At 39.8% G+C, this 17,756-nt stretch overlaps 3 protein-coding genes across 3 annotated transcripts; 2 read left to right on the top strand and 1 right to left on the bottom strand.

The window, feature by feature from the left end:
* Positions 1–445: 445 nt before the first annotated feature.
* Positions 446–2,490, top strand: F5Z01DRAFT_680063 (uncharacterized protein; the record flags this gene model as incomplete). The annotated part of the gene is made up of 2 exons (XM_046265571.1): positions 446–2,378; positions 2,417–2,490. The coding sequence occupies 2 exons, from the start codon at positions 446–448 to the stop codon at positions 2,488–2,490; spliced, it is 2,007 nt and encodes a 668-aa protein (XP_046120617.1).
* A 1,736-nt stretch (positions 2,491–4,226) lies between these two features.
* On the top strand, positions 4,227–5,264 carry F5Z01DRAFT_671935 (uncharacterized protein; the record flags this gene model as incomplete). Its single annotated transcript, XM_046264754.1, has 4 exons — positions 4,227–4,334; positions 4,501–4,637; positions 4,688–4,829; positions 5,127–5,264. 4 exons carry the CDS (start codon positions 4,227–4,229, stop codon positions 5,262–5,264), a joined length of 525 nt encoding a protein of 174 aa, XP_046120616.1.
* Positions 5,265–5,370: 106 nt separating this feature from the next.
* Positions 5,371–7,459, bottom strand: F5Z01DRAFT_483139 (phosphate transporter). The gene has a single exon (XM_046260095.1). It carries the CDS (start codon positions 7,265–7,267, stop codon positions 5,528–5,530), a length of 1,740 nt encoding a protein of 579 aa, XP_046120615.1. The 5' UTR covers positions 7,268–7,459; the 3' UTR covers positions 5,371–5,527.
* Positions 7,460–17,756: the final 10,297 nt, after the last annotated feature.

Below are 17,756 nucleotides of genomic sequence, written 5' to 3'. Positions count from 1 at the left end.
TTTAGCAGATGCGGACTGGCAGATGACCCCAGCCAGTGGTTCGTCACATGCCGGGCGCTGCCGGTCGCAAGTTTTGATCGTTGGCCAGCAGTAGTGAGAGCGATGGACGCGAAAGAGATCCGGTATTCTAAGACTTGCGGCTCCAGGCTATGATCTTCCCTGTTGATTTAATAGACGTGATGGACAGCAGAGAGGGTCTGGCTATGCCTTGGGTAAGGTAGCTGATTTAGGATGGGCCATCTGGCATACCCTGTACACTAGACACGGACTTCGGCATTAGAAAGTCCAGACACCGGCTGCACCTCTCCTTTCTACCTACCTGGTACACACCAATGTGAGCTTTCCCAACCTCGAAATTCCACGACGTACCAAACATCACCGCGAGACCCAACCACCCCCATGTCTCTTCTCGCAGCGCGCTGGTAGCGCCGTCTAACATGGAGCAATGGGATCGCGCTCCATCAGCAGCTTCGTCAATGGCGTCACCAAGCCCGTTTCGGCACTCGAATTCAAGGACGCCCTCGACGCAGCATGTCGTCCCCAATTCCCGACAGCTACGTGGTACCGCGACCGGCCACTGGCGCTCGCCGTCAGCGGAGGCCTCGACTCCATGGCCTTAACCCACCTCGCGGTCGAGTTGTCGAGGACGGTTCCACAGTTTCGCGTGGCCGGCTACCCGGTCACCTCGGTGGTGGGGTTGATCGTAGACCATGGGTTGCGCGAGGGGAGCGCTGAGGAGGCAATGAAGGTGGCGGCTGCGATCCGCGATATTGGCGCCGCGCCGACCATCAGGACGTTGAAATGGGGCCAGCTGGTCAGGCACGGAATAGTGCCGGCGGATTTGTCGAATGTCGAGAGCATGGCACGTAAACTTCGATACTGGTATCTGGGCAAAATCCTACGGAATTTGGGGGCGCCTGTGCTGCTGCTTGGTCATCACGAGGACGATCAGTACGAGACGGTTCTCATGCGTCTGCTGGGGGGCCACTCATACCGAGGCCTGCGTGGGATGCAGCCGATGAACGACATGCCCGAGACACACGGACTCTACGGTGTTCACAAGAGCGGCCTGATTGCGGACCAGCAGTCGACGAGGCCATCTGTGCGGTTCAGGCCAACACAGAGGGAACAGAAGCGCCTAAGAAACATCTTTCGAGAAGAACATCGAAAAGTGCCAGTGGACACATCAACAAGACAGCCTGTTGGCATATCAGCCTTCCACGACAACGTCTACCTGGGCGACGACCCGCGAGTACCGTACCTGACGCCTGTACATACGGAAGGCGGGGGCAAATGCGTTATACGTCCACTCTTGGGCTTCAGCAAGGACCGACTGAGAGCTACTCTCGAGGCCCGCGGCATCTCTTGGTTCGAGGATCACACAAACGCTGATCAGACATTGACCATGCGGAACGCAGTTCGTCACATAGTCAGGAACCACACATTGCCAAGGGCCCTGCAAAAGGAATCGATCCTTGCCCTGAGCCAGAAAGCGAGGAGAAGAGTCGAGCATGAAGAGGCTGAGGCCCGTCGACTGCTCACCCGCCATGGCGTTGCCAAAAACTTCGATCCTTGTGCTGGCACGCTGATCATCGACTTGCCATCCATGCGCCCCAAGAGGCGGAAAAAGCATGACCGTCTGTTTGGGGCCAGAGCCGAGGCCCGCAAACCACGGCAGAAGCTCATCGCCGCTCTGGCCTTGCGTCAGCTCATCGACTTTGTGACGCCAGAGACCAACCTTCCTCCACCCTCGGCCATGGGCAATGTTGTCATGCGTCTGTTCCCGGAGCTCAGGCCGAGCTCCGACCCAGCACCGCCACGGCCAACAGCATTTGGTATCGCAGGCGTTCTCTTTGAACCCATCGTTCGACCTGACTCCGTGCGCTGGTTCCTCTCCCGAGCCCCGTACACCTCGAAGCAGAACCTCCCCAACTTCCTCTATGACTGGCGCATTGCCGGCGAAGCGCCCCCGACGCCCGAGCAGAAGGCAGCCTGCCCGCCTGCGCCGCCGAGTCCGCCTCGTGGCTGGCACAGCATGAAGATGCGGAGGCTCTGGGACGGGCGCTTCTGGTTCTCGATCGATTCCACCGTCAAGGAGCGGTTCCACGTTCGGCCCTATGACACGACCCACGCGCGAGCTTTCAAGCGCCGTCTCCTCCCGCATCAACTCGCCCGCATGGAAGAATTACTCAAGCACTACGCGCCAGGAAAAGTGCGCACGACTCTCCCCGCTCTGTACCTTGCCGACCACGACGCGCCCATGACGCGCGAGAGCGTTGGGAACTTGACCCTCATCGGCTTGCCTACGATGCGGATCCAGCTGCCAGGCACGGAGGAGTGGGTCAGGTGCCATTGCACGTATAAAAAGGTAGACACAAGTCTTTTGAGGCATCCTAAGCGGGCCACGTCGGGTCAGCACGCGGGTGCATGGAGCTACCATATGATGAGCACGTCAAGACGGATCAGAGTCCGACGGCTGAGCAAGCGTAGGAACACAAGGAGACTGTAGGCCACCAAGTGGAAATACCCCTGTCGAGCATGGCGTTCAATTACATTCAATACATTGTATGCATACTTCCATGGATGCATGTATCGTCAGGGGTGACCAGAGCCAAGCTGTCCGAGTCCTGAGGGCGCATTTCTACATCCATCTATCGCTGCCCGATGCACACAGATTATGATTCCGATGGTAGACAAGATTGGGACGTCTTTTGAGGAAAAAAAAGACGAAACTTTAAGGGTCCCGAAGGCCATAAGGCCCTGACCTCAAGTGCAGTAAGTAGGTAGATAGAATAGTCAGGTCACATGTCCCCCCTGAGCTACACATGCAGCCCTATTCAAAGACTTTTAATTCTTTTCTCACAACCACCACTAGACCGCCCCAGACCAATCGAACAGCGATTTCGTGGTGGAGGGAACTTGCCATGCTGACCGTGCAGCTTTTGTCGCAAACCTACATACAGCCCTCAGCTGCCAAAGGCGCACAACGTGATGCATTCTGCGGTTAAAGGCGAACAAACAAACGATGCAACCCCCATAATGTTGTGGAAAGACTGGCGAACGACTGACATGTGTCAGCTAGGTACGGTTAGAGACTTGACGGCTAGGAGCGGGAGTTGCCCATGGCACGGAGGAACACGTAGCGTGAGCAAACCACAGCCTTTGCGTTCTGCCAGCTGCATGTGCCAAGTACTCGAAATCCGGGCGTCGGCCGCTTCCATTGGCGTCGCGAAAGTCCCGGCGTAGCCACTGGTCAACACTATCGACAGCCAAACCTGGCCAAGGTGTTACTTACTATATAGCTGCGCTGATAAGAGCTGGAGATAGGGGAATCACACGCGTAATATAGATAGAATGGCCTCTAGCACCCGCTTTGGGGCCCGGGCGGGCCTTGGCTTCACGAGACGATGAGTCCACGATCCAAAGCACTTCATGGGTCTCACGGGCAGATGCACAGAGGAAGCAGTGCTTGGAGAAGTCTGACATTGTCGGCAGTGGACTGGGAGCAGGGACATGAAGCTGAAGCATTTAAAGCTCGTCTTCTGCCGCGACTGTTTACTCGGAATATGGCCAAACAAAGCATCATCTTCCCCTGAATCCTCGTAACTACAACAAAATAATACAAGCTTTGTCCAGAGCTGTACACGACCACGCTATCCTGCACGGCAACCCCTTACACTGACACGCTGTTCCTTGTTCGTCCTTGCAGTTTGCAGTCTTTCCATTCACATTCTTCTGGTTCCCTTAACCATCAGTTCCCTGTCAAAATGGCACTTCCATCTTCTCAGCAGGTTTGGGAGGCTTTGATAAATATCCCAGAGTTTCCAAGCGGCTTCTACATGGAGCGTCTCCACAACAAGATCTGATCTCTGCCCGCCATCAGCAGCGTCTTCAACGTCACCGGAATTTCCCAGCAAGACCCCGATGCGGACTGGAAGAATACCAAGATCGACGGAGTGGACCAGACAGCCCTGCTGAAGCCCTATGTTTCTATACGGTGCTTTCGGCCCTTGATGATATCGACAGCAGCAAGGACGCATCGAACTTTCGGGGTTATGTAAAGAAGATATTTGTCCCTATTCTTTTTGCTTGATCTGCTTTTCTTCAACTTATCGAGTGCTGATGAAGCACTGTGGCTGACGGACTACGCTACAACTAGGATGTCGCCGACGAGGACCTAGACGAGGATGAGGAGGCTCGGCGAGAACGGACTCGGACAAGACAACATGCCGGGCTTCGTTCTGCAGCAGCTCATTGCCTCCATGACGGCCGTCAACGGCGACGAAACCAACGTGCTAAACAAGCGCTACAACGACCTCCTCGCGCTGGCACCGGTGGCCGCCCGGGGGTTACGCGGTGGAGATGTTCAACCATGTCACGGTGGAATACGAGAACCAGACACGGAGCGCGGCCATAAACAACGTGGCACCGAGCCTCACGGAGGAAGACGATGACAGGCGCCCCAGCGAGATAACTTGACTCCCCGACATCATTGCGCAGCTGATCCAGGAGGTCCTGGACCCTAACTCGGACATGACCCAGGATATCCGGGACGAGCTGCGGAGCCACATCAACGAGCTGTTGAGAGAGCTCGACGCCGATGCGGATGGCGACGCTGCTGTCGTCGCGTCAACGGGGTACAGGCCATCACGGCCCTGATTCAGAGCCACGGGTTCTCATGTGGAAGGGGGCCCGCAACCCTTCGGACCTGGAGAAACGCGGGCTGGGCTGACCAGATTGTCGACATGGCGAACGACGCTGTCATCAAGGAGGGCAAGTTGAAGGCGACATTGGCCAGAGTAGCAAAACTAGTCATCTTTCTTTGCGCAGTAAGTCTCTCCCCAGCCCCTTTTTCTCTCCTCGACACAAAGGGCCCAATAGTTCGTTCCTCTGGTACCATGATAAGTAACTCCTTGACCACAGCTTGCCGGTGCCGGCGTCATGATGTGGCAGACATTCATGGCTTGGAAGGCCATGACCGGGCCCGATAGGGCGTTTGCCGTCACGAGTCAGTCAGCTCAAGACCGTGTTTGACGTGCAGCGAGCCGGTCTGGGATGGGTCGAGATGAAGAAGTACGAGCCGCCCGCGGCCAGAAGGATGCCGACGGCGATCTCCCAAGACACAGTTGGAGCTGTACATTGACAAGGTCCACGACATCCTCGTCCCGTTCCTGGCGCCACCGCCGCCCAAGCTCACGTACACAGCCATCCCGAGAACGCCCACGCACGGCACAGTCACAGCCATTGAGATTGAGCGGACATGAAAGACGTTTTTGCAGATGCACGGCAAAGTGCTCCAAGTAGTCACAAAAGAAGAGTATCACTATGCGAATAACAAGAGCATTGCGAGTGTCAGTGTAGGTGTGTGCCAAACGTATCTCTTTTCGCGCAGAGACAGTTTCCAGCATTAAAAGGTAGAGTACAACATGCTAACTACTTCTCCAAACAAGCCTTGCACAGGGTGAACAAGAACGTTTTATCCATCTGCCAATGATGACTCGATCAAAGTCCGAGACGTATTCCTCAATCAGAATGAGGGCGCGTTCAGGGCCATGAGAAGGAGGAGACCCGAGATAAGACCAGCCGAGGGCAGGGTGAGGACCCAACCGCAGAAGATGAAGCCAAGCTGCCTCCAGTTGATGGCGCTAAAGTCGAGGTTCATGAGCGCTACGCCAATGACGGCGCCCGTGACGCACTGGGTCGTCGACACGGGCAGGCCCAGGCTCGAGGCGAGCAGGACGGTGATGGCGGCGCCGAGCTCGGCCGCGAAGCCGCGGACGGGGCTCATCTGCGTAATCTTGTTGCCGAGCGAGCGGATAATGTGGAAGCCAAAGAACCAGAAGCCGGCGCCCAGCAGGAAACCGGCGACGACGATGATCCAGATGGGCGTGTCAGCCTCGTCGTCCACACGCTCCGTCTTCCACGTGTTGTACGCGCCGACCCAGGGGCCCAGGGCGTTGGCAACGTCGTTGGAGCCGTGCGCGATGGACATGATGATGGCGCTGACCACCTGGGCGTACCGCCAGAGGAACTCGACGCGGTTGTCGTAGCGCTTGGCCCGGGAGTGGACGTGGGCGAGCTGGGTATTGGCGTGCGAGACGCAGTCGCGGGAGACACCCTGCAGGAAGAAGTACTTGACCATGTAGCCCAGGCGGGTGGTGTTGTAGATGGGCAGGTGCTGGTACGGCTTTAGCCAGCGATCCTCGGGCTCGGGGATCTTGGGCTCCTTGCTTGATACGGCCGAGCTAGGCGCGCCGCCCGCTTCCGCGTCGTTGATGGTCTTGGACTGCGTGCCAGGGGCGTCCTCGCTGCCGGTGCCCTGGAGGCCAGTCGCATCGTTGTCGGCGGGTGCCTCCTTGCGGACGCCCTGGTCGCTGTCATTGTCTGTGTTCGTCACGTGGGTGGACAGGTAGTAGTCCTTGAGAGGTTTGTGGTCCTTGGCAGGCCAGAACAGGGGAGGGTTGTCGCGGAGGAGCAGGGGGCCGAGGATGACGTGGTAGATTCGCAGACGATGGTCGTGACGCTCGATGCGGGCCTTGAAGTAGGGCACAAAGAAGATGTAGGAGATGGCCAGGACACCAAAGAAGACACCCAAGACAATGCCCACAACGACGCCTGGGGAGAGCGCGTCCTCTCCCTCGATGCCGGGGCTGATGGGGATCTCGATGACGAAGAAGAGGGCGAGTACGCCGGCGGTGAAGGCAAAGTAAAAGGGGATCGCGCGCAGCGCCTTCTTGAAGGAGTCCGGTCGTTCGAGGATGGTAAACTTCATGGTGGAGAAGAGGATGGCGGAGAAGGCGGCAGCCAGGCAAGGCGCGATGCCCCAGGAGGCGGCGACCTGGCTGACGCTGCCCTTGGTCCACTCCCAGTTGACGGAGGCCTGTGAGGCAATGCCAGCACCGACCAGGGCGCCGACAACCGTCTGGGTTGTGGACACGGGGAAGCCTAGCTTGCTCGCGATGAGGAGCCAGGTGGCGTTGCCCACCTCGGCGCAGCCCATGGCGAGGACGAGGACCGAGGGGCTGGCCCTAAAGTGGTCAATGTCGATGATGCCGCTCTTGATGGTGTCGGTCACGCGCGAACCGAGAGCTACAGCGCCAATGAACTCGGTGAACACGGCCAGGATGCCAACCTGGGCGAGCGTCAGGGTTTGGGCGGCGACCGAGGTCGCGTAGGCGTTGGCGACATCGTTGGCGCCGTTTCCAAAGGCACTTGCGCAGAGCGCGATGGAGATGAGGCCGATGATCCAGGTGACACCGTCAAGCATCTTGTCGTCGTGGTAGATTCGGTGCGCCCGAGTCTCAGCGAAGAACGGATGTGTTATCACCGCAGTGAGGATTGTTTGAACAGAAAGGAGCCCTTCAGCAGCGGACGAAGACCAGGGCAGCCGTCTGGTTTATACGTAAACCGTTGGCTCCCTCCCGAGACGGGCCTCATGCTGGGTTCGCTTTGAGCATGCTGGAGGCAAGATGTGCTCTCCAGCCTCGCCACATGCATGTGGCATCAAAGATTTCTCTTGATGGCTTTGTGGGATGGCAGCACGTGGTCGAACGATGGACGGGGAGAGGGAGGCAGGAGGAGATTGGCGACCGCTTGGCTCTTCTCGCCAAGTTACTAGCATGACGTGAGAGGAACGTTAGGCGGCGGATCCATGGGCGGAAGCATGGATCGTCACAGCGGACCTGTACGGAGGACGGCGTTAAAAGTTTTTAGTCGCGCTAATTCTGCATATCGACGTAAATAGCTAGTTTTAGTGTAAATTTACTAGCGCCGTTCCCCGCCCCTCGACGTACTTATTTCTACCCGCTAATTTAATAATTTTCTAAACGTACCTCGGGATACGTTTAATCTACCGCTATATCTACTCTTACGGGAGGTCTTTCTAAGCCTTTTCCTACCTCGTAATAGCTTCCTTTTGTATACGTAGCGTACCTTTCTTTATAGTATATCTCTTTATCTACGGCTAGGTAGGCTCGATTATATTAAGGTCTGGCGAGTTACTAGGCTAAGGAAGGCGGCGCGCGCCTTCCTAATCGAAGACTTATTATTAAAGAGAGTATAAGTATACCGGAGCCTTATCCTCTTAAATTAATATACCTAGCCGGCCGGTAGCCTCGTATTCTTTCGCGAAAGGAATTAACTTCGGCGTTAAGATAATCTTCTAATAACGCTATTAGTCGATACTACCTTTACCGCCTCTCGTAAGCTTCTTAGTCTTTTTAATCTATCGCTATTATAATACGCGGCCGGGGGCTTTACCCTCGCGAAGCTTTATACGATTTATACTAACCTCTAACTCCTATATCTTCCTTACCTCCGGCTCGAGTACTTTATTTAAAGCCTTAAGTTCTTTCTTAGAGGCTCGTTTCTCTTAAGTAATCTCTAGGCACTAATAATAATAAGGACCTTTCTTATTATAAGAAAAGTAGCCCTAGAATATAAACTCGGAAGACCCTTTCTATCGCTTACGGAGATAGCTCTTATTAACCTTCTCTTTAGGCGTTCGCTAGATCCGATAACCGCCGCGGCGATATAATAATATTATAGAGGTCTCGTCGGACTAGATTACTTTTTTCTAATTATCGAGGCTCTAATCCTTCTTTTCGAGGTATTATTCGAGCCGTTCTTTCTTTATCTTCTATATTAGACTAGGCTTCCTCGTAAGCTTAGTCTTCCGGAAGCTAGCCTTACGGAGTATTCGCCGGATCGTCGTAGCCGATATCTCGATACCGAAGTAACTAAGATCGCTAGTAATATTAGCGTAGCTTTTCTCTCTTTTATATCGATTATAGCGTATAAGCTTTAAGACCTCTTCTTTAGTAGCGGTTTACTTAGAAAGATAGCTAGAACGAGGGTTATTAGTAAGGAGGGCGTCTATAAAGATAATCGGCCGGACGGTAGGGTCGAAGCCTCGCGCTATAGCGCGGGCAAATATTATATTAATTATACTCTTACTAACGCTTATAAGGGCTATTACCTCGATAGTAATCTTATTTAAGGCCTTAAGGCTTATAATTATAGCCCTTATTATAATATCGGTATACGGTATCTTTACGGTCGGCTTTAAAAAAAAAAAAAATTATATTTTATTAATTATAATAATGTTCGATAGTAAGGGGAAAGTCGGCCTAGTAGATTTATACTTAATATAGTGCAAAAATTCTATAGGTCTAGCTAATCCTTGATCTTCTAGCGTCTTAGCGACTAAAAACTTTTAACGCCGTCCTCCGTATAATGTATAAGTTAAGTCTAAAATCAAAAGTATAGAGTGGCTGATTAACCTATTGTGATAATGAGCCCACCTTATAGCGGGGCTAGGCTCGATTGAGATTCTGCCGTTAGCGGTGAGAAGGTAATACCGGAAGGGTAAGAACCCGAAATAATAAAGCCGGAGGTAAATAACCTAGAGTATAGGAAATAAGAGAAAGATACTCTAAGAGGATAGGTTTATATAATTAAAAAATATATAAAATAACGCCTTAATAGCTATCTTTTTTATAATAATATAAGGCACTTAAATAACCTTCTTTATAGCGTATTATAATTATAAGCCTAGGAGGTAATTATTACTTATAATTTTATTATACTTTAGATATATATTATATTTATTTTTATATATATACCTTTATATTATATAAATCCTTACTTTTATATACTATAAATAAATTAATTTTATCGAAATCTCTTAAGCTAAGCGTTCTAATATATTACAACGAATAATTTATAACTCTCTAAGTATATACTAAGGATATCGGTATTTAGTAATAAATTAACCTTAATTAACTAAATATACTTAAAAATAACCTTTTTATAATTAAAGAGTACTTAGTATAAATAATTAAGGGAGAAAGTACTCTTATAAATACTTAAGCTCGGTAATTAGACTATATAGAAACTCTTATCTAAGGGTTAACCTATAGCTTCCTTAAGGAAGATAAGGCTATTAAAAAATAAATAAGGGTAATAATAAACCCCACTATTTATAAGAATATTTAGGAAGAGCTAGAGAGTAACCTAACTAGCCGTTATATACTCTAAACCCTTAGAAAGAGATTTATAACTAATATAACCTAAACTCGAGAAAAAGCTCGATAAGAATACTAAAAAGCGCTCTAAAGCGCTCGATAAGTTAATTAAAGCGCGGAAAAATAATACTTAATTTAAATAACCGCCTTAAACTAAGTAAAGAACGCTAAGTTAACCGAAATTAAGGGTAACTAAAGAATCATAGATTTCTTAGATATAATTAATACTCGGTATACTCTTAGTTAGGTTACTCGAAAGCGCGAAAAGATCTTTAAAGTAAAGGTTAAAGGTAAAGAACTTAACTAGATACTCGAACTCTATATATCTTAGTTCCTCGTAATTACGTATAATACTCTATAGGTTAAGAAATACTAAGTATACGCTATATTAAGGTAAATCCTTAATAAACTAATAGAGTAGTTATAGCCTTTTAAATATCTATATATAAAGCTAAGGATTAAATTTAAGTATAAATATAGCCTTAAGGAGTATATAATCCTAGAGTACGCTATTATAAGCTAGCGAGTAAAGGACTATAAGATTAGACTCTCGAAGAGCTAGATTAAGAATATTTAATAACGCTATAAAGATAATAATTTCTCGTCGCTTTATATAAAGCTCGAAAAAAATAAATAATATAAAATACTTACTAAACTAAATACTCTAATAAGTAATAGAAATTAGCTAGCTAGTAATATTATAGCCGCTATTATTAATAATTACTAACTTTAGACTATAATAATAATACTTAAAGAAGCTAATTAACCTTTATTATAAAATACTCTCCTCGATAGCTATATTTCTTTTTACTTTATCGGGAGCGTGGATTTATTTAACCTAGGAATATTCTATCTAACTTAAGGAGAAAAAGTCTCGGCTAGTATAACGACCTTTTAAATCACTAGCCGAGGTATTCGTATACTTTATAAAGTATTAAATATACCGAGAGGTACTCGAATAAAGAACTTAAAGCTTTAGAATATAATAATAATCGAAGGTTTCTATATTAATATTATCTTAGAATAATTATTATATAAGACTAAGATCTAATACTTAAGATACGATTATATATTATATTATAGTATACTAAAGAATAATATAATAATCGCGAATCTAATAAAAGAGTATAATATTACTTTCCTTAAATATAAGCTAATTTCTCTTTATAAATATACCTTAAGTAAAACTACTACTTTAGTTAAATAAATAAAGTACTATATATAATTATTTAGATTATTAATTAACTTACTAAAGCTAAGGGAAGATAATTAGTATCTTTAGTACCTTAGGGCAGGCTATCTTAGTAAGGAAGCTCTTAAAGTATTAATTAAGAATACCTACGGAGTAATTATTAATAAAATAAAGCGCCGCGATTATAACGCCTATACTATAATATATATAATATAAGTAGTCTTAAGGCGCGAATCCGAATAAAGAGTAATATCCTTATTTATAAGGGTATTCTAAGACTTCTAGGATTACCCTATAAGCTATAATAATATAAAGTAAGTAATAACTCTTAAGGATAATTATAGTAATATAATCTATATATTATACCTCCTAAATAAATATTTAATTATAATATTTAATACTTTATTTTTCTTTAAGCGCTTTATTAAACGCTAATTTAGGGTAATAATTAGAGTATTTAGAATAAATAATAAACGCGTTATTATTATAATTAAAGGCCTTATAGTATTTAAGAAATAAATAATTAAAGAAAGTATAGCTATAGAGTGCTCTCTAGCGTATATAAGTAAGCCTAACGGAGGTACGGAGCGCGTTAGTAAGGAAGTTATAGAAAAGAGTATTAAGATACTTAATAACGCGAATTTACTTATAAACCTCTAGCTAGAGAGCGTTATAATAATAGCTATATTACTTAATATTACTCTAAGGTATATATTAGGCTAGAAAGCACCGCGCGATAAGCTTAAGTTATAGTTTAAAGAAATAAATATACCGCTAAAGGATATAAGTATAGATAGACGGCCTAACTAAAATAATATTTATACTTATAGCTATAAAGCATTCCCGCTTATAATAGATAGGGTAATAAGGCGCGAGAAGCGTTTATTTAAGACTAGCCCTAGGGGGTATATAGGATACCTTATTAACTATATTATAATTAATATATTCTAAATATAGGTCCCTTAGCTTAAGAAAGTTATCGTAACTAAGGATATTATATTTAATAAGTAATACTTTTATTAACCTTAGGTAGAAAGCTCGATAGAGCTTCCCGAAGTAATATCTAATAATATAATAATATAAAAAATAATAATAACGATCTTTATCTCTTTTAATATTCCTTACTTAAGAGCCTTATTTATAATTATATTATTAAGTATTTAAGATCGGTGGTAGAAGCACTAGAATTAAAGGAAATTTCTAAATCGCGAGATAAAGAAAGATCTTAAACTCTCGTTAGCTTATAAACCCTAAAGAATATACTAAACCGCGACCTTGATTTATTAAAATATATAATTATAGATAAAAGAGCTCGTAATAATAATAATTAGATAAGAGATAAGAATCCGGATATATAATATCTCGAAATAATAAGTTTATTAAAGTAACTTTTATATACTCTAAGATCGCCTAGAAATATATTAAAGTAGCCGGAGAGGGATTAAAGAGCTTATCTAGGGGAACCTAAGCCCCGGGAGATAAGTATACTAAAATATTATCTTATTTAAGACGAATAATCTTAATTAATAAAAAATACGCAGAGGAATACTTAGAAGCGAAAGCTTAGGCTCTTATTTAAATAAGTATATACTATAATCTCGAATAATATTAAAGATACTAAGAAAGAATTACTTAAGTTACTCTAGGCGCTTAATTACGAGAGAACGCGCTACCTTATTATACTAGCTATATTCGCTATAACTATAACTAAGAAAAACGCTACTTAGCTATATATTAGAATATAAAGGAAGATCTATCGCGATTAATTAATAAATATACTAACGAATTAGAAAGAAACCTTAGCTTATTTATTAAGTATTAAATAACTTAAGGTAGCTTTACTTAAGATAGAAGTAATACGCGCTAAAGGAGTCTAGCGCGAGATCTGATACGCGGAGGCATGCTCGAGACCTTTACCGCTTAGATAGGTATTCTTATATAAGTTTAACTCTATAGGTATATTAAAGCGCTATAAAGTATATATTTATATATATAGAGACCTATAAAAGGAGATCACGATATAATAGACCTATATTACTACGCTTATAGTATAGTTATTTCGTATCCTTATCTATAACATTCGGGTTAGACTAGCTATAGGGTAGGTAGATCTAAAGTCGGTTTATAAACTAAGTATACTAAAATATCGTTAACTTAAGCGGTCGGGTTATAATCTATATACGAGATAGTAAATCTTACGTAGATAATTATATTAATAACTAAGGAGCTAGTAAAGACTAACTATAATAAAGCTAGGCTTTTTATATACTAAGGGGATTATTATATAAAGTAAATAATATCTATAGATTATAAAGCTTATAAAATAAGCGTAATAATCCGGATTATAGTATTCTATAGATAATCTAGAGTAATTAGTAAAAAAGAGTAAGTTATATATTATATTATATACGGGCTATATAGCGGCGTATATAGTCGTATATTAGGTCGTAATATAATATTTTCTTTCCTAGGATCTTATCCTAAGATTAATTAAAACTATATTAGTCCTTATAATATATATCCTTTATTTTTTATTCTTTTTTTTTATAATGTATTAATTAAAATACTAAACTATATTACTAAAAATTATAACTCTCGTTCTTAGAAAATTAAATAATATAACGCTTTTTTTAAAGTTATATTCCTAAATTCCGTGAAAATAAATAGTTCTTATTTTATTTATAAAAAAATAATTATAAGTATATTTTTTCTAAGGAGGATTCCTCGCGCTATTTCGAGTACGTTCGCCTTAACCTTTTTTATTATAATATCTAAGTACTTTCGCTATAGTAATTATATTAAATCGTTATATAATATACCCGCTTTAAATCCGAGTTAGAAAAAGTAAAGGAGGCTCGTTATATAATAAATACTAAGGTAAAGCGCTTTCGAAAAGAAAAGAAATTATAATTTAAAAAAATAATATAAGCTATATCTTATAATATCGATAACATAGAAGAGCTAGAGCGTGTCGAGCGTAAGGAGGCCGAGCGCGAGAGCGTTTATTAATCGGAGGCCTCTATATCTAGTAATCTTATAGCTCGTTCTTCGATAGATAGTCTCGTGATTTTAGATTTCTTAGAGAATTAGGAAGAGTATTTTAATAATAATCCTCTAGAGCCCTTATTTATAGAGGATTTTATTATATCTACCTTATAATATACTTAAGCGTTAGGTTAGGGCGATAGAAATAACGGACTAAGCCTTAGTAATTCTTAAGGTATTTAGCAAGCTTTTATATATTTTCGTTATTAGCGTATCCTTTTTATTTAATAAAGTATTTAATTTCTTTATTAATTATTTATTTATCGATAATTTATTCTAATTTATAGAGTTCTTTAAGAATTTCTAATTTATAGTTTATTTTTATATTTTATAATACTTTTTTAAGTAATAAAATATAAAAAACTAAGTATATCCTTATACTTAAGGATAATAAAAGTTTATAATTAATATCTAAAATAACTTTATTAATTTTAAATAATCTAAGTTTCTTATAATCGAGCTTTAGTAAAGGTCGAGTTATTATAAAATTTTTATATAATAAGTAAACTATATCTCCCGTCCGAAAGATCGGTCTTTTCGATCTTTTCTTATTATAATACCTTAATATTTATATATATACGAATTTAAGTTATTTTTTTATATATTTATAAAGTAAGTATAGTTAGCTTATTTTAAGTATTACTTTTTTAGTAAGAAGTCTATCCCTTAGTATTTTATTACTAAACTTAGGTTTATATCTATAGTTCGCGTAGAATAATAAGATCTTAGTTAATTCCGTAAGTATATTATTATAAGTAAATTAAGCGAGTAATAACTTCGAGACCTAATTATCTTATTTATAATTAATATAGTATTATAGGTATTATTTTAATATTTAGTTTAATCTCTTTATTTATTTATTTATTTAAGGGTAGTAAGCTATATTAAGTTTATATTTAGTTCCGAGCTAAGCTATTAAAGCTTACTAAAACTTCGAGGTAAATATTATTCCTTAATCCGAAATAATTTCTTCTAGAAGGCTATAATTAGCTATAATATATTTAAGCACTATATATATAAGTATCTTTATATTTATTATTTCTTAGTATAGTAAAAAATATCTAAATTTACTTATTTAGTCTATAATAACGAATATATTATTATATTTAATATTAGATCTTAATTCCTTAGATTTAAGTAACTTTACAATATAATTAAAGGCTATTAACTCTTATAATCTTAAAAATATTAATAATAGCTTTAGTTCCCTATATAATTTATACTAGGTAGCTTTATTATATATATAATCTTTATATTATTTAATAATATATACGATATCTACCTTAATTCCTTAATAATTATATATTTATTATATTTATTTAAAAGTCTTTCTAACTCCTTAGTATCTTATCGTAAGGTATATATAAATATTAATTAAGATTTTATCGGGTAGTAATAATAATATCTAAAGTAATTTATTCTTAGTAAGTCCTTTTCTTATTTCTATAGTATAATTAATAAGTATTTCTTTATTATATTTAGATACTTAATCTAGTATTTTATCGTAATATATAATATTTACTTCTACCTTAAATATAAGAAAGTTAAGTATTATTTATATATAGTTCTTTTTATTATTTTTCTAAAGTATCTAGCCCTTAGCCTTTAATATTTTTATATTATAATCTAATTAGCGGCTAAGTATATTTACCTTATTATTCTCCGATCCTTTCTAATAAATAATCTTAATATTATATTTAGCTAGGAATTTAGCGTATTATACTTATCGTAAGCTAAGTTCTTATATTATAACGAAGTAAGAAATATTTTAATAATCGGTATAAACTTTAGTCTTAAACTCTATTCTTAGTATATAATATTTAAATTCTTTAATAACGGCGATAATTACTAGGAATTCTTTATCGTAGATAAGGTAGTTTAATTCCGCGTTATAAAGTTTCTTCGAAAAAAAAGCGATTAATTATATATTATTATTATTATCTTATTAGCTAATTTATATCCCTATAGTATAATCCGATATATTAGTTTCTAGTTCGAGTAATCTCTCGGGGTTATAGGTTATAAATATAATATTTAATAAAATACTATCTTATAATATCTTAAAAGCTTTTTTTTATTTTTTTTTAAAATAGAATTTTTTTTTATTTTTTATAAGTTCTATAAGTAATATCGCGATCTTATTAAAGTCTTATATAAAGCGTTAATAATAGTTCGCGAATCTTACGAATACTTATATTTCCTTAAGATTATTTTTTAGTTCTAGTTAGTCCTTAATTATATTTATTTTTACTTATTTTATTAGGATTTTATTTAGTTAGATCGTATATCTAAGGAATATAATTTCTTATATATAAAACGCGTATTTTTTTAGGTTAATTAAAAAGTTCGTATCTTAAAGTATTTTTAGTACTTAATAAATATATTTCTTATATTCTTTAAGGTTCTTTAAGAAAATTAAAATATTATTTAAATATATTATAATAAAGATATTTAAGTACTCCCGGAGTATATTATTAATTATTCGCTAGAAAATAATTAAAGTATTAATAAGGCTAAATAATATTATTAAATACTTAAATAAACTAAACTTAATATAGAAAGTTATTTTCTATTTATTTTTTTTTATATAGATTAAGTTATAAGCTTTTTTTAGGTTAAGAGTAATAAACTAATTCTTATTATAAAGTCTATCCTTTAGCTTATTAATAAGTAATAAGGGTATCTTATCTTTAATTATAATATTATTAAGCTACCGATAATCTATAATTAATTATAATTTCTTATTTTTCTTTAATATAAATATAATAAGATACCTTATTTCTAAGGTAAAGGTTCGAATATAGCCTTTCTTAAGTATTTCGTCGATATATTCTTATAATATCTTAAATTACTTTTAGTTAAGGTTATAGAGTTTATAGAACTTAGTTAAAGTTCTAGTTTTAAGATAGATTTCGTAATCCTATTAATTATATTAAGGAATACCTATTTCGAGGTTTTTTTTTTAAATAACTTACTATACTTATAGTATTCTAGAGGTATATTCTTTATTTTTTTTTTATTATAAGTTTTTTTTTTCTTTTTATAAAGCTTAATTTATTTCGAATATCTTTTATATAATATTAATAATAATTTTTTTTCTTTATTTATATTATATACCTAGTTATAAAGCTTTCTTAATTAATACTATAGCTTTTACTTACTTCGGCTTACTTATATCTTCTTATAAAGATACTTTAGAGGCTAAGTTATTACGAATATTCGCTTTTTTTTAATTAAATAATAATTATCGCGTTATTATATCTATCTACGCTAACTAGCTAGTACGCTAATTAACTATTAGATTATTTATTATTAACTATAAATAACCTAATATTATATTATATTTATATAAGTCTATAATATTAAAGATAATTATCTTATAGTATCCTTATATCGTTATATTAAGATAATCGGTCTCGCGGTCGATAGTTTTATTATTATAATCGAAGCTTTAACCTTCGATATTAAAAAGCTTATATAATCGGGTCTTATAA

Source organism: Emericellopsis atlantica (genome assembly GCF_019669845.1).
Source record: "Emericellopsis atlantica unplaced genomic scaffold F5Z01scaffold_6, whole genome shotgun sequence".
Classification (NCBI taxonomy): Eukaryota; Fungi; Ascomycota; class Sordariomycetes; order Hypocreales; family Bionectriaceae; genus Emericellopsis; species Emericellopsis atlantica.
Note: the sequence above shows the minus strand (reverse complement) of the source record. Positions and strands in the feature narration are given on the sequence as shown.

Coding starts and splice junctions, on each gene's coding strand:
- F5Z01DRAFT_483139 (XM_046260095.1), bottom strand. CDS start 7,267: ATGCTTGACGGTGTCACCTGGATCATCGGCCTCATCTCCATCGCGCTC.